Source organism: Micrasema longulum, unplaced genomic scaffold, assembly GCF_059751315.1.
Source record: "Micrasema longulum isolate JH-2025_06_02 unplaced genomic scaffold, ASM5975131v1 h1tg002435l, whole genome shotgun sequence".
In the NCBI taxonomy this organism is placed as follows: Eukaryota; Metazoa; Arthropoda; class Insecta; order Trichoptera; family Brachycentridae; genus Micrasema; species Micrasema longulum.
The window spans coordinates 37,857-53,084 of record NW_028279580.1 but is presented as its reverse complement, the minus strand read 5'-3'; the positions used below and the strand labels follow the sequence as shown (position 1 = coordinate 53,084).

The 15,228-nt window shown below is 32.1% G+C and overlaps 1 protein-coding gene across 4 annotated transcripts; it reads left to right on the top strand.

The window, feature by feature from the left end:
- Positions 1–1,992: 1,992 nt before the first annotated feature.
- On the top strand, positions 1,993–15,026 carry LOC148272215 (uncharacterized). Of its 4 annotated transcripts, XR_015824899.1 has the most exons (9): positions 1,993–2,254; positions 3,047–3,231; positions 4,221–4,363; positions 4,883–5,143; positions 5,569–5,862; positions 6,088–6,227; positions 6,395–6,449; positions 10,490–10,645; positions 13,050–15,026. XR_015824899.1 is itself a non-coding variant. In XM_088240350.1 (8 exons), the coding sequence occupies exons 1-8, from the start codon at positions 2,117–2,119 to the stop codon at positions 13,146–13,148; spliced, it is 1,413 nt and encodes a 470-aa protein (XP_088096476.1). In that variant the 5' UTR covers positions 1,993–2,116; the 3' UTR covers positions 13,149–15,026. The 4 variants fall into 4 exon arrangements, 3 of the variants coding, with proteins under 3 accessions (XP_088096476.1, XP_088096475.1, XP_088096477.1); XM_088240350.1 differs by lacking the exon at positions 6,395–6,449 and having other exon boundaries at positions 5,572–5,862; XM_088240349.1 differs by lacking the exon at positions 6,395–6,449.
- The last annotated feature ends 202 nt before the right edge of the window (positions 15,027–15,228 follow it).

Here is a 15,228-nt window from a genome sequence, read left to right as displayed (position 1 = left end):
TGTCCCTGTGACTAATCACTACATGCACATCGTGTAAATCCTCATTTAGACTTCTGCATCGCGCCTCCAGTTGCATTCTCTGCAGACTAAAAAAGGGGCAATGCATCAATAGATGGGAGACATCTTGGAGAGTAACATCATCGCATGGGCAAGTGTTGATCTCAGATATTTTGAATCTGTGTAAATAACTCATAAATCCGCCATGTCCTGTCAGGATTTGTGTGAGTTCGTATCCTGAAGATGGCTCCTGCACTGGAAGCTGAAACTTTGGAATGAATCCAACTTACACGGAATCACCCAAAAAAGATACTTATTGTGTCAGCTTATTTCACAAATCAATTCTGTGTTTTTATACTTTTATACCTAGTTTTTAAAATTTATAGACAGGATTAAAAATTATTTGGTTAAAACCTTAAATAAATCACGAGTTTTTATCTCATCATATTTTATCATTTATGAGCTGCACACTTTCATGAATAAAGGATTCTATTCTAGTTCCTAGTTCCTTCACTGCCTTACATTTCCCTTACATAACCAACTTTTCCATTGTGTACTTTCCCAAAAGAGATTATAAGATTACTTGGCTCTTTGTTACATTATTAAATATGTTTTCTTTCCTTTTCATGCATTCTTTAGGAAGATGGATCAGTGGTATGCTATTATACTTTCTTATTGGATTAATTTAATTCAGTTATATTGCTTTCTTGCAATTTGGAAACCACTTTGTACACGAAAGTGGTTTTATTTTTGGAATGAATTGGGAATATGTTTATTTCGTTTTCCATTTTTGATTTCACAATGCTCTGTTTAAACCTAAAATCAACTCTCTTAATTGTAACGGTAGATAAGTTTATTTATGTAGAAAATGTCGGGATAATATTAAATGTTGATGGTTAATTACAATTGATGGGTACACGGTTTGAAGGAGCTTCAATTTTTGAAATAATAATGCATTTTTTTTTCTCCTGAATGAGTGAAATGTAATAGAATATTCGAAATGCGGTACCCGTCTTATAAATTGTTGGAAATAAATATGTGGTCATGGCTGGCAAAAAAACTGTCAAAATGCTATGACTGTTGCAATGCAACGAGCTTATTTTTATCAGTTCAAGAAAGGGGTTTTTTAAATATTGAGTAGAGGTTTTTGATTGTATGTAAAAACATATCGGTAGTCAGATGGCAGAAGGGACCATCTGTAATTTTCAAAAATGTTCAGGAGAGCTGAAATTTTTATTTATTTAATGCACAAAATACACAATTTTACATAGACACAATTATATGTTTTTATATCCCGACCTGTTAGAAAATTCCGTGTTAAGTCGGGACTCTTCGATATATAAATCAAAAACATATATTTACATATTAAAACAATATACAAGTAATCAATATGTCTCAATTTCAAGATTTCAATCCACAAACTAAAATATTGTAGTGTTGCTTTTCAATAATAAATTACTATTCTAAATGACGCCGACTTTTAAAAAAAAATTCTGCGTGTATTTACTGAAATATAATTTAAAACTTTTGAAAACTAAAACATAGACAAAAATACAGATGGTCCCTTCTGCCATCTGACTACCGATATATTATATTCATTAAAAAACATTTTTAAATTAATATATGAACCCGGTGTCCCACAAATAAGATTTTAATTTTTCTTTTTACTCTAGTGTAAAAGTAGTTATTTGTTAATGACTCCGTTTTTGCCATGTACCCCAATTATTTCCCTACTCACATCTACGTCCAAAGTTCTGCATAATATAATACAGTGCCAGATGTTCGGAAGAATCAACCTGGGAATGGGGCTATTGCCAAGTTGCCTAATATATGGCAGTAAGACATTTTTTAAATCACAATTATCGACTTACCTGGCTGGCCTCCATGAGCATACTGATGTTTACATGTTTTTTTTATTGTTTCTTAGCATAGATGTACAAATATACAAATGTTTCCTTTCGTTTTCTTCTACTCAAATGGTTAATTTGACTTAAGAAGGCATTATCAAAATGACTATTAAATGGTTTAAGAGCATGATCAACCAAGTAATGAAATACTTTTGATGATTGTCTATATAACTAATTAATTGTTACTTTACCTGCAGGAATTTGATATAGTTATGACAAAAGTAAACGGATCTCTTGGCTTCACTCTGAGAAAAGAAGACCACAGCGCACTAGGACACTACGTCAGAGCTTTAGTCAGAGAACCAGCCCTTAGTGATGGTAGAATACAACCTGGGGATAGAATTGTCGCAGTATGTATCATGTTTAATTTTGTTGTTATGTTTTTGTTATTAAATATAGTCCATTTGCATTGTAAATACCGGCTGGATTGAGGATCTTCAGCACTACGGGAAATTTGATACAATAAATGTTTTCTTGTGCGCGGTAAAAATTGGAGCATTAAATTGTACTGCAAAGTTTCCTGAAAATGTGCGAAAAAAATATTAAGAAATATTTTAGTAAAAATGAAGTTAAACATTAGTAAAATTTTCTAAATACTATTATTTAATAATAATAATACACTAGCAGCTATTAAGCTGGTGCGTGTATATCAAGTGTACATGGTTATTAAACATTATAAATTGATGTGTGCATCTAGGCGGTTTTTGAATATATCAACTGAACTAGCACCAAACACTTTCTCAGGAAGGCCATTCCATTTCTCCACAACTCAGTTTGTAAGGAAGTTCTTCCCGGGGTTGGATGAAAAGAAGATAATGTTTAGTTTCAATAAATGACCTCTGAGATGGCGGTTTTCATTCATAGTAAACATTGATTTCACTTTGGGTACATTATATTGCTCAGTTAAGATTTTGAATGTTTTAATCAAGTCACCACGCTGCCTCCGCTCTTCCCGTGAACTTAACCCGAGCTCCCTCAAGCGGTCCTCATATGATTTATTTCTTAGAGAAACTACCATTTTAGTTGCTCTTCTCTGGACTATATGAAAATATGGATGTATGACGTAAGAAATAAAGTATGTGTGGACGTTGTATACACATCAAATCTCTTGAAAAAATACTAAATTTTACACCAATTTTTAGGTGAACGATGTTCCCATGTCCACGCTGTCTCATGGCGAAGCAGTTTCCTTCCTACGCAGATGCGGTCCAGTGGCAAGACTGAGGCTGTACAGAGACCATTGTGGAACTCCTCCATCTCCCTCTGCCTGTTCTCCGACTACAGAGTCTGATACCACCCTCATTACGAGGCCTAAACCACCGTTACGGTATGCACCAGCTAATAATATTAATTTATCAAAATAATGCATGTAAAAGTTGTGTTCATTTATTTTTGGCCATCCCTCTATTCCTGCTGAAATCATAATATTTAAAATATTTCATATTTTGCGCTGTATAATCAATCAGTGTAGTTGGGTTTCTTGGCCCGTTTATGTACCAACATTTTATATAGTAAAACAGTTTAAAGGTGCATATTGTCAATTGAATTTTTCCAATCACTAAATAAATAAATATTTCTTACTATATTTTCATTTTGAACTTCTGAAGTAGGGCACACAAACCTAAACAATTTATGTGTACTTTAATAATAACGTTGTTTATATATTTCATTCATAAATTGTTTAACACATATCCTGTCTTTCTAACCTTTTTTTTTTTTTCTTCGATGTTTTTTCCCACATTATAATATTTTTTTATTGCATTATGTAAAATTTAATTCTGTGACTTCACATTTTTTCTGAATGGGAGTTGAATTTTTACCGTTCCTCTGGTATTATGATCATGTTCTTCAAATTTTTCTTTAGTTAATATTATAATACTCTTCCAAACCCTCATCTTTTCCCGATGGTGCCATTTCATTTATATTATAGTTGCAGTGTGGCATTAATTATGAATTATTTCATGGTGAGTTGATCCAGGCATTCAGAAATATATCATTTAAATATTATGCATTTCATCATGACCATGTCAAAAAATTAAAACAATGACTTTTTGTATGGCAACTAACCCCTCTGTTCTAGGTAGAGGACTATTTAAAAAAAATTACAACAGATTATTTTTATTCTTAATGCTATATTTACTAGTCATGTGTAGGAAGTTTTAGTTTGCAGTAGGTACCACTTTATTGATTGGTAACTATAGTTTGTTTGTACTTTGTTGAATGTGAATGTATCATTATGACTGTATGTTTTATGTCTAGATCAGGTAGGTTACCGTCTTCAACCGAATTTTACACCCTTTTTCATTATCCTAACAGGCAAGAAGCAGTGAACATGCTGAGTGATATTGCGGCCAGAAAACTCACTCCCGATGACGGCAACGGATCACGGTCACCCTGTGTGTCTCCTAGAAGATACAAGAAGCTTACTAGAAATAGCACCGGGTATTCCCAAAACAGTGGTAAGTTTCCATATCTTTGTGTTGTTCAGCAATCAGTGTTTACATGTATTGTGTCTGCTTTTGTCTTTCAAGTTAGTCATTCTTTCTTTTTAGCATTTGACAGTCCAGTACTTTTAGATATTATTAAACATTAAAATGTTTTACTGTATATCTTCTTTATTTATATATTTTCTCAGAAATCAGGTCTGTTAAAAACCTACACACAAATTTCATGAACCTACTTTCACGAACATGTAAGTACACAACGACACGTTCTGTATAATATGTATTAGACACTGTCAGGCACAAGTCCTTATACAGCACATTTCACTACTATCATTTATGTGTGATAGGATAAGTTCTAGCAATAACGGAAGAGTGTGTAGATTCGCACATCATAAAATTCATTTTAAATATATGTTTTTTATAACAAATTCACAAAGAGCATGTTCACAGCCACAATCAGTACATCAGCAGATTTTAGTTCCGAGAGAAATAGCTTACACTTTGCGAATAGCGAGTAATGGTACATTTTTACAGATACCACGCACCCGTACTCCGTAAATTGTCCAAGCACAACGGCTGAAAACTCAGACAATGAGCAAAGTCAGACGTTATCGTACCAATCGACCGATACGGCAGATACCACATACTCTGTAGTAGAAGACAGGAGACCACTCAGACCAACTTGCTTTAACGGCCAATCATTCGATAATACCAAACCCGCCAGACCTGATTTCTTGGATTTGGGTGGCCCTCCAACGCCTGTTTACAATAGAAAACAGAGGCTGCATTTTTCAGGTAGAGTTTGAAATAAGGAAAACGAGATTACAATATTCTTGGTGCATGGTGCTTCGACTGCTCTGAATCCCTTCTCTTCATTTATTTCCATTACATCCGCTATGCATGCTTGCACATTAACTCTGCCACATTTTCTCAATCTAACTTTATCTCAATTTTATTCTTGATTGCTTGCGCCGTAGTTTAGTTAAAGAATATTCTTCCATCAATTGTTTAATAAATGTGCATGTTGTTTTTTCATCTATTATTGCATGTTTTTTTACCGCACAAAAGTTTCCTATGATTACAACAAAACCGTCCTTATAAGGTACTCTGTTTAATCATCAATAACATTATTTAGAGTTCTAATTAAGACGTTAATTTTATTATGTGTTACTAATTGTTTAACAATTCTTTATGTTTATTAGTATTTTTCTGAATTTCAGTAGCAGCCCATGGTTATGAACTTAATAATCTGGATAATGATCTCTTAGACGCTCCTAATGTTTACCAAGATATTACAATGAACGGGGGTGCGGGTTATCTTTCTTCTCATCCAAATCACCAGATGAATTCGGAAATGTCAAATGAGCCGATATCTATGCCAATAGAGCTGAATGTCAACTCAGTGGACGCAGCGAGGTTTAGTCACAAAAACCCTGCTTACCAAAGTGCAGTTGTTCATCATTCCACCAACAACCAAATGAGCAATGGTCCATCAGATTCCAATAAAGATGATGGTAAATACATTTTTATTCATTCTGATTTGTGTGATAGCATCACCAGAGAATTGGCTGGTGGAACCTGTTCGTGAAATACTGCATTTAAATTGAGTGCCTAATTTAAACTACAGTCCACTTCCGGCCAATGATTTGTAGGGTCCTTCGAGCTAATTTTCATCTTTCAATTATTTTGATGAGTTTTTCTTTATTTGAAATATCAATACAATAAAATAACTTTTGCAGGAATAAAAAAATGGAAATGTGTGATGCTCTCCCCGGAAAACGAGCGAAAAGCCAAACTTGAACAAAAAGAGGAACCCGAGAAACCTAAAATAGTCCATTACCCTGATGAAAACAAAGATCCGAGAACCAGTGAACCACGGGTATGTAACAACTAAAATATACATACATACATTTTTATACAAAATAAATCCTTTTTTTATAAATTATCACTTGTGTTGGTAAATTGACAGAGTTACCACTTTTATACATAGTAATTTTTCTCTTCTTTTTCTTTTAATTCTTTGTTTATTTATCCTGTTTTCAAAAGTCTAAGCAGTGATGATGATCGTCTTTCGCAATCTACCTTCATCTATGGGCATCAAGTAAGGGATTTGATATTGGATATGACCAGTTGTGAACCTGGTGATATATTTACTTTTATTATCACTAACAATAATTTATGGGGCATGATAGTCTTATAAATTCACCCATCGAATAATCTGTAAATATTAATGTGAATGTTTTTTTACTCAAAAATAACTACAATCCCATTAAGTAAGTTATTATAGTGATAATACAGACAGTGTATGATCAAACAAACTGGTGCATGATGAAGAACGGAGCCAACACAAATAATGGAGTAATGGCTTAAAATTTTCATATTTTCATTCTTACACAATCTTTTATATTTTCATAAGGTATTCGGTTTCATCTTAGTTTTAAATATGTTTTAACAATAAAGTGTCATATTTTTAATCAATCTTTTTTAAATAGCTTGGATGCTAAATATGTCTATGTAAAAAAAAGTTGTTATTCAGGAGAGAGGATTGTTTGTTTCTGTAGCGACTGTTCACATAAAATTACTCTGTAAACAAAGTTTTTTTGCTACAATTACCTATCGATATAATGAGAGCATTAACCTCCCTCGCCTATTTTATAAAGCATCAGGTTCCCGATGTCTTAAATGTCTTCTGCTGACTGTTTTTCGGCAGTTCGTATCAGAATTATGGAATGTGAACTTGACTTAAGAGGGTGCGCAGGAGCTAGCAGCTAGTTGTAGACACCATATGCTTCAACTCAGAACAGTTAACAAAATCTCACTAAACTGTACTGTCAATGTTTTCTCAATAGGTTAAGATTGTTTCGATTAAGTTCAATCAATATATTATACATCATTAATATCAATCCATTAGAGATTTCATAAGCCTGTTAATTGGCTTAAAATAATTTAAAAAAAAAAACAAAAAACTAAGCAGCGGACAAGGACATGGAATGGATTAATCCAATGCACTTTTTACACGAAAAACCTCAATATATTAATGGCTTATGTCAGCATAGACATTTAACACCATGAGACATTTATTCCGAAAAACTGTTTCGAAATTCGCATGATAAAGATATTCTTTGACAAGTTTCTCAAAGTGACTAACTTGTGTACTTATAGAACTAATACAATAATTATTTAGGAGTACTTCCTGATGCCTAACTCATATTGACCAAAATCTGACATGGACGATTCTAGCATTAACTGCCAGATATATTCAGTACATTTCTATGCTAAAGAGACTAAATTACTCATACGCCATAAAGTGAATTTTGCATTAAAGTCAATAAGTCATTAATTGATTCCAAAACAATGTAAGTAAGACAGTTGATATGTAAATTTTTTAGGCCTTCTAGGAAAAAAACAGAATTTAATATAAACTAAATGAAAATTCATAAACATAAGTCCAATTTTGTCTAATACAAATCTGTTGATTTTATTACACAAAGGTAATGGTAATGCCAAAATTTACATCTGAAAACCATGGGTGTCGGGTCATAATTCTCAGGTTAAAATTCTGAGAAAAGTGGTATGTAAGTCGTCGTTAAATAGTTAAATCAGCCACTCAGTTGGGCAGCCAGGCTCTTCATTAAATGCCGTTATTCAATTGAATGACTAATGGACGCTTGGCTAAAATGTTGATTGCAACATTTAACGTAAGCGCTGAACGTCGCTTACCCTCTTTAATTTTAATACAACCCGAATTGTTTTATTTATTTTGTTATGTGAAGTTAGGATAGGTTGAGTTAAGTTTGATAATAAAAAAAAAATTAATAACCCTAATTTAATATCCTAGCCTAATTAGGCGAATTTTGGTTCGGCCGTTTCCAAAAGGCTACCTTTTAACCAGCCAGCACTTTGAATGTTGAGCTATCTAAATTCATTCATCGAATGGTCAAGCCATTTGATCAAATGCAGGCATTTATTGAACAGCCGCCAGGCCGCTCAATTGATTGGCTGATTTAACTATTTGGCGGCGACATAAATAACTCAATTTCTGCTATGATAGTGACGCATTGATCATTTAACCTTTTTACCTTCATTTTCTACTTTTCTTGAGAATTTTGATAAAATAATATTTTTTCTTTCCCATTGTACAATAGGAAGTTAGATGTTTTTTTAGTTTGTCTCTGAAAATAATAATATTTTACGAATGAAGAATAGTGTGCAATAATTATATTACACGACTTAGGTATAAATAATAATACACATATATTTTGATAGCTGGTGATACTGAAAAATTTTTTTTACAGTCAATTATAATTTGTAGGAATATCTGATAGCTTATAATGCCAAAAGTGAAATACACAATGTATAGATTGTTGTCATATTGATTAATTATGTATTTTAACAGCCCACCTAAATGGTGTATTATTAAATAGATATTTTTTGCATAAGGCATGCAATATGATTACATAAAGGAAACAAAATACGTAATTTTTAAAATGTGTTTACTGTATGGAAAAATACAGGATAAAATTGTCAATTATTCTGAGTAACAACTGAGTGTGTCTTTTGCTATTTTACGGTAGCAAAGTCGGGTTTTTAGTTGGATATTGACAACCTTAAAGAATCCATTGTATAAGCCTCTGTCATCCGAGAACGGTGCTTACTTTGCGTTTGTACGACAACGCCTATTCACATAAATATGCTAAGCCAAAACACAAGATCAATTTTGTTGTTCAGCAAATTTTTTGAAATTAAGATATTTCTTGTTGGAAACCAATGTCCTGAAATCTACACCTACCAAAGCCTATCCTTGCTTTCAGAAATATATTGCAGGGCAGAGTAAAAATTAAATTTTCTAGTGAAATATGGTCCATTTGAAACATCTCTGTAATTTTGTGGAACATTTCGTAAGTGTCATTATTATCATTATTGAACTGATACCTAGCTGATGAGTTTGATCAGCGGCTCGATTTCTTAGCCTTCTCGCGATCGACAGGCTTGATAGCCTATTAACCGGCTGGCCACTGCTGATATATACAATCCAATTTATGGAATAATAAGTTTATTAGGCATATTTTTTAGTATATTTTTCATTATTCTGACAGCTGCCAGCTAGTGTTGGATCTATGATAACGAGTTGCACAGAAAGAATGTTAATTAAAAATATGTGTTTATCTCTTTCTTACATAAATGATTGCATGTTTATCATGATTTGCTATATATTTTTTTCAAAGTATTCAGGGCAACACAATACATATTTGCCATATCTTAGATGCAGCTATTGTAGAAGTAACGGGTCTATTTTTTATACATCAATGAATGGCCTGGCCCACCTTGCTTCTATTATGTATTTTAATATTCACCAAAATAACCTATAAAAATGTATGTTTTAATATTCGTTATGAGTATGCTACAAGTGTTTTTCTGGTGTAAAAAACACTTAGATATACATGCGTCAATATTACAGCGTAGAATGTAGAAACTCAATAATATCAAAATCAATTGAAAATACCTGCACTCTAACATTGCTAGTTTTTTCCCTGGTCCTAATTTTAATTGTAAATGTGAAACACCTTGTCATTTTACAAACTATAATTTCACATTAATACCATTAAATTTTCATAATTATTCATAAACAATTCAATTTCTCTGTGTTCAGACGGATGAAGAATACAGTTCTGAATGTGAAATAGAACCAGAACCTTGGATGAGTATCTTAGACTCGTGTAAAAATCCTGTGATTCAAGTGGAGAAATGTCCGCCTCGTAGTGTCGCATTCACCTAACACGATTGAGGTCCTAGGTTTGATTACTGGCAGGGCGGACGTGAGATATTGGTTTCAAAGGTGGTTCTACACTTTCATTGTACTTGGACTTGCACTTCAAGCGTAAAGGTGATCACCTTGTCTTTGATGAATGACAAAATTTTAACAAAATATGCTGCAAATAGAATACCAATGCAGTGCCCTATGTACCCAATGGGTGCACATAGTGAAATGATTAATTTTCGTAATAATGTTACCGATATGGTTAGGTAGTATTGTCAATCTGTATTTTTTCTGTTTTAATTTTTTATTATAATTTTTTTATATTATCTTTATTTTTTTACATATTTTATCTGTCTTACACTATTTTTGTTTTTGTTTTGTAGATCTTGACTGTGGAACTCAACAGGGGTTGGAATAGTCGTTTAGGATTTAGTGTGCAGTGTCACCCCGAGTCAGGACAGAGCTTTATATCAGCCATCTACAGTGACAGTGTTGCTGCTAAAGATGGTCGGTTGCGGCAAGGGGACATCATTCTTCAGGTAACGAAAGCCTTTGGTATTTATTATTTAATTTTCAATAGAAGTTCACTGCACTCTAACCTTTATTTTATTACCATCATCTGTTCCCTATCCGCGTACAGTGATGCAAATTACAGCGTATTTTAATCATATGTATATATAGGAAAGGTGAGCAGTCTATAAGATAAGGGGCTGTTAAATATTACAGTTAAAATTGCTATTTTCAATAAACAGACAGGTGCCATGGCGCAGCTGGTAAGATAGCCAACTGTAAAACTAATGTCGCGGGTTCGATTTCCGCCAGTTACAAGAAATAATCCAAGAATGATTCTTCCTTAATTGGGCTGGGTGCTGTGGTGCATTTTTCATAACTTTCTTCCACATTTGTCTTTCCCACCTGCTGACAAGCCTCTAAAACAGAGGCTAAGCGGAGTATTCCAAAAAAAAAAATACAATCTTGCGGGGAATCAAACTCAGAACTATATGTATAAGGCAGATTAATCTTCAATTTCTTTTTTAGGATTTTTACCCAATAGTCAAAAAATAAACTTGTGCTATTACATCTGGAAACAGGTCATGTCAAATAAATTTAAATACAATTTATACATTTAAATAAAATTACACTCCAGCAGAAAAAGTATACTCCGAAAGCAAAATCCAAAATGAGTTTGAAATTTTAAATAATCAAATAAATCAAAGCCTATTTTGAGTATATTCCCTCTCCCAAACATACATAAAAACCCTCTCACTGCCTATGCTTTGACTGTTCTTTTCGTTCTGGTGTGTAGTAGTGGACCCAAGTTTCACCAACAGTCATAAAACAACATTTAACATCCAATTTAGCTTAAAATGATCCAAACTAGCTTGAGAAATAACTGTTCGAATGCGTTTTTGATCAAAAGATAGCAAATGCGGCACCCATATTGCACAAAACTTTTTCAACTTTGATTCTTCACGTAAAATATAACCCACCCGATCTTTTGAGATGCTCAGGGTCTCAGCTATTTCACACACTTTTAATAGTCGATCATTTAACACCATATCATTAACTTTTCAAATGATTTCTGGTGTTGCGATAGTTTTTGGACGTCCAGTGTGTGGATCATCTTCAAGGCTTGTACGACCACGTTTAAATTCAGCAACCCAGTTGTATACTGTTGCAAGAGAAGGTGAAGAGTCCTTTTAATAATCATTCATGAATTAGTTTTGTGTTTACGCCTTCCGAAAATAAGAATTCAATCACTGCGTGATATTTGATTTTTTCCATAGTAAAAAAATACACTCATACTGCAACACTGCCTGATTTGTAAACAAAGAATGAATTAACCCATCTAAATGACTCTTCGCAACTGAAAATTTGATATTTTAATATTACAAAAGTACTATGAAACTGTAAAAAAGTTGTATAGGTTATTTAGAAAACTCCTTTTTTATAATTCTTACATTCAATAACTAATGTGTAAAGAATTTCTTAAAAATAAATGTAAAATTCGTGCAACAATTACATTATGTTTATCTTTATATATATTATTTCTCTATACGTGTGATGTCACCGTACTCCTCCTAAACGGCGTAACCGATGTACATGCGGTTTTCAGAGAAATATAGATCTTTGCGCTGTGCGTGTTCGTAGATATCAAAATATTCAATCGAATATGTAAAAAAAAAGTTAGGAGCACAAATGTTTTATTCATCTAGCTACCAGGGTTGCATTCGAGGAGAATGCATTTGCAAAAAAATTGAAAAATGTTGTTTTTTTGTCTATAAAGTTTGTTTTTGAATGTTTACAAACAACATTTGTTTTTTGTGGATCTCAATTAGATTCTTTCCTTAAATTTCTTATAATTTCTACCCGTTTATTTATTTTTATTGGATTTTTGGTAATACTAAAATAATACTAAATTCAAAATATTCATTTAAATCGTATTCCTATATAAGTACACCCCTCTGTTGGTGAGAAGACCGAAGTTTGAAGTTTGCAAAAAGAATGCCATATTTAAAAAAATATTTATCTTATGTTTTGGAATTCAACCATAAACAAGTACCTCGGTACCTACTTAAATTCAATATTATTTGAATATCAACAATTTTTAGTTTTTGAATTTAATCACAAACAAGTACCTTACTTATCAATGAAATGTCTTTTTCCAAGGTAATAAATAGTAAGCAAGCCAACGTTCGGGCAGGACAACATCTGTCGGGTCCGATAGTTTATTATACATTTACCATTCATGGCATTATTTCTAGTGCTTTGAGACTTTTGATTTGATAGACAGGGTATAGTTTTATTTTGACTTTATAATTTACGCATAATTTATATGTCACAGCCGAATTGTCATTGTATCCGGAATACAATATTAGTACGAAACGGCTCTGTATTATATAAGGTTGTTCACTCATTCAAACAACATTTTTCTGTTTACAGGTGAATGATGAGAACATTACATCAATGACCACTCCTCAAGTTATCGATCTTCTGAGGATATTACGTGGCTCCATCTGCATAACAGTCCTACGCCAATAGTGACAGTTTGGTCAACTTGAAATATTTGCGTCAAAAATATGTGATCTCATTTCTTTACAGTATTTTGTTTTTTCAGTCATTATTTTATACTGTTGTGATTATTCAATTAAAGTTTTTTTTAATTAAATTCTACCAAATGGTGTTGTTTCCAATATATTAGTAATTTAATATTTAAACACTATTGTTATATTCTAAATTAAGTAAAGCTACATGATAAATCTAGTGAATCGTGTTAGTGTGAACAGACTCAAGAACCTTAGTAATTTGTGATATGTATACAATTTTTATAACATGTACATAATATGTGTTTAATTTTTATCAATAATTGAAAAGGTTAAAATTCTTTAATTTTTTTATTATTCAAAAACTTTTGTTACCATATTTGATTCTTTTGGGGAGTATGTAAAATATTCTGATTTAATTTTTAAACTCATTTAATTACTACTTTAATTCATTTTGAGCTTTGGCAGATTTCTTTATTCTTGTTTTTTTTTTAATTGAACTTTTTCAAAGATTATGTTTCCATTTTACCAGACAACTTGCCTCTCATAATATTGTGTAAGTAGTATAAGAATCTCATTATGTAAATGATACTTAACATAATGCGACAATTATTATAAGGTACACTGCCAGAAGTCTAGAATAGAACTGATTTTGAGGTGTTGATTCCACGTGTAATTCTTCTTTTTTAAATAAAACGTCAGGAGACATACATGTTTTAGATGTTTCTAACTTAACAATACCTTTTTCATTACAAAAATTCAACTCCTCGAGTCCTCTTTTGTTTTATTAACACAATATTTTCATTGCCTGGCCAAAGGCTTTGTTTTACATAACTTTTTTGTATTACAGTAAAACTCCAACTATCTGGATTAAGGAGTACCAGACATTATCCGGATATACAGAAATCTGGGTAATTGGATTAACTATAAAATTAAGGCAATGTTTTGAAAGAAAATGCAAATTTTACTGTAATATCACCTTTTTATTGCTTTTGAAATAATACAGCAAATTGGAATCATATTAAAAACTAATTTTTAAATGTTCAGCAAATTGCGAGAAACTCGTTTAAGAGTAGCGGGGTCCTCATTTCGAGGTTTTGTTTCGTAATATTTGGCAATCTGGATAACTAGAGTTCGGATAAACGAAGTTCTATTGTACAAATTTGTAATATCATTTAAAAACAGTGTTAACGTGCTTATCTCCATAGTAAACTTCAAGGAAGCACACAGAATCAACAGTAATTAATCACATTTCATTAGCAATCTGTAATATAAGTAGCGAGTGTACCTTTGGCTTGGTTTTACAAGCTGGATTACGTTGATACATATTTACCGCAAATTGTTATGTTTTGTTTCTTGTAATTAGCTTTTAACCGTGTTATGTATAGAGATACGAGACATGAAGAGAAGATAAATATTTATTGTATTCATATGACAACAATAGGTTGCGCTAAGCATTGTTTTTGTTCTGTCCACTGTGGGTTTTAAACTGACACAAAAGTGGAACTTCAATGAATGAATGGAATTGACTTGTAGCTATAGGTGAAGCTGATAAATCAGTTCTCAATTTTATATACTCTCGTATTTTGCACCCAAATCATTATTTTCACCGAGCATGTTAAGTATGTGATAATATGTTCTAAAATAATTAGCTGCATGATTGTTAATATCCAGAACAATACATACTAATTCATACTTTTATTTGAATCACTTAAATTAGATCAAATACATTTTAAGTCAATTTACATTGTTTTAAAAATAGCAGTAAGTTTTATTTTATTCGCATTCATTTTAAGTAGTTTCGCTGTAATTGTATAAGTTTTATTTCCTCGGTATTTTTTACAGAACTTAATGTCAATAAAATACTAGAATTCAATATTTGTTTTATTTATTTTTACCAGTATTTGCTTGATTATTTTATTAGTCATAGAAGAATATTTAAGCAGTAGCCTTTAACTAATACATCCTTGTTTAATAGCACACAATGCATGATTTTTAAAAATGGTAAGTATGAAATTTATGTGGCAAATGCATCAAAAATATTTTAGTTTTTGAAATCCCTTTGGGTATCCACAGCG

Bases quoted from the DNA above. Each gene is read 5' to 3' on its own strand.
- LOC148272215 (XM_088240349.1), top strand. From the start codon at position 2,117: ATGACAAAAGTAAACGGATCTCTTGGCTTCACTCTGAGAAAAGAAGAC. The intron at 6,228-10,489 runs GTATGTAACAAC...TTTGTTTTGTAG, and splicing joins CGAGAACCAGTGAACCACGG to ATCTTGACTGTGGAACTCAA. The intron at 10,646-13,049 runs GTAACGAAAGCC...TTCTGTTTACAG, and splicing joins AAGGGGACATCATTCTTCAG to GTGAATGATGAGAACATTAC.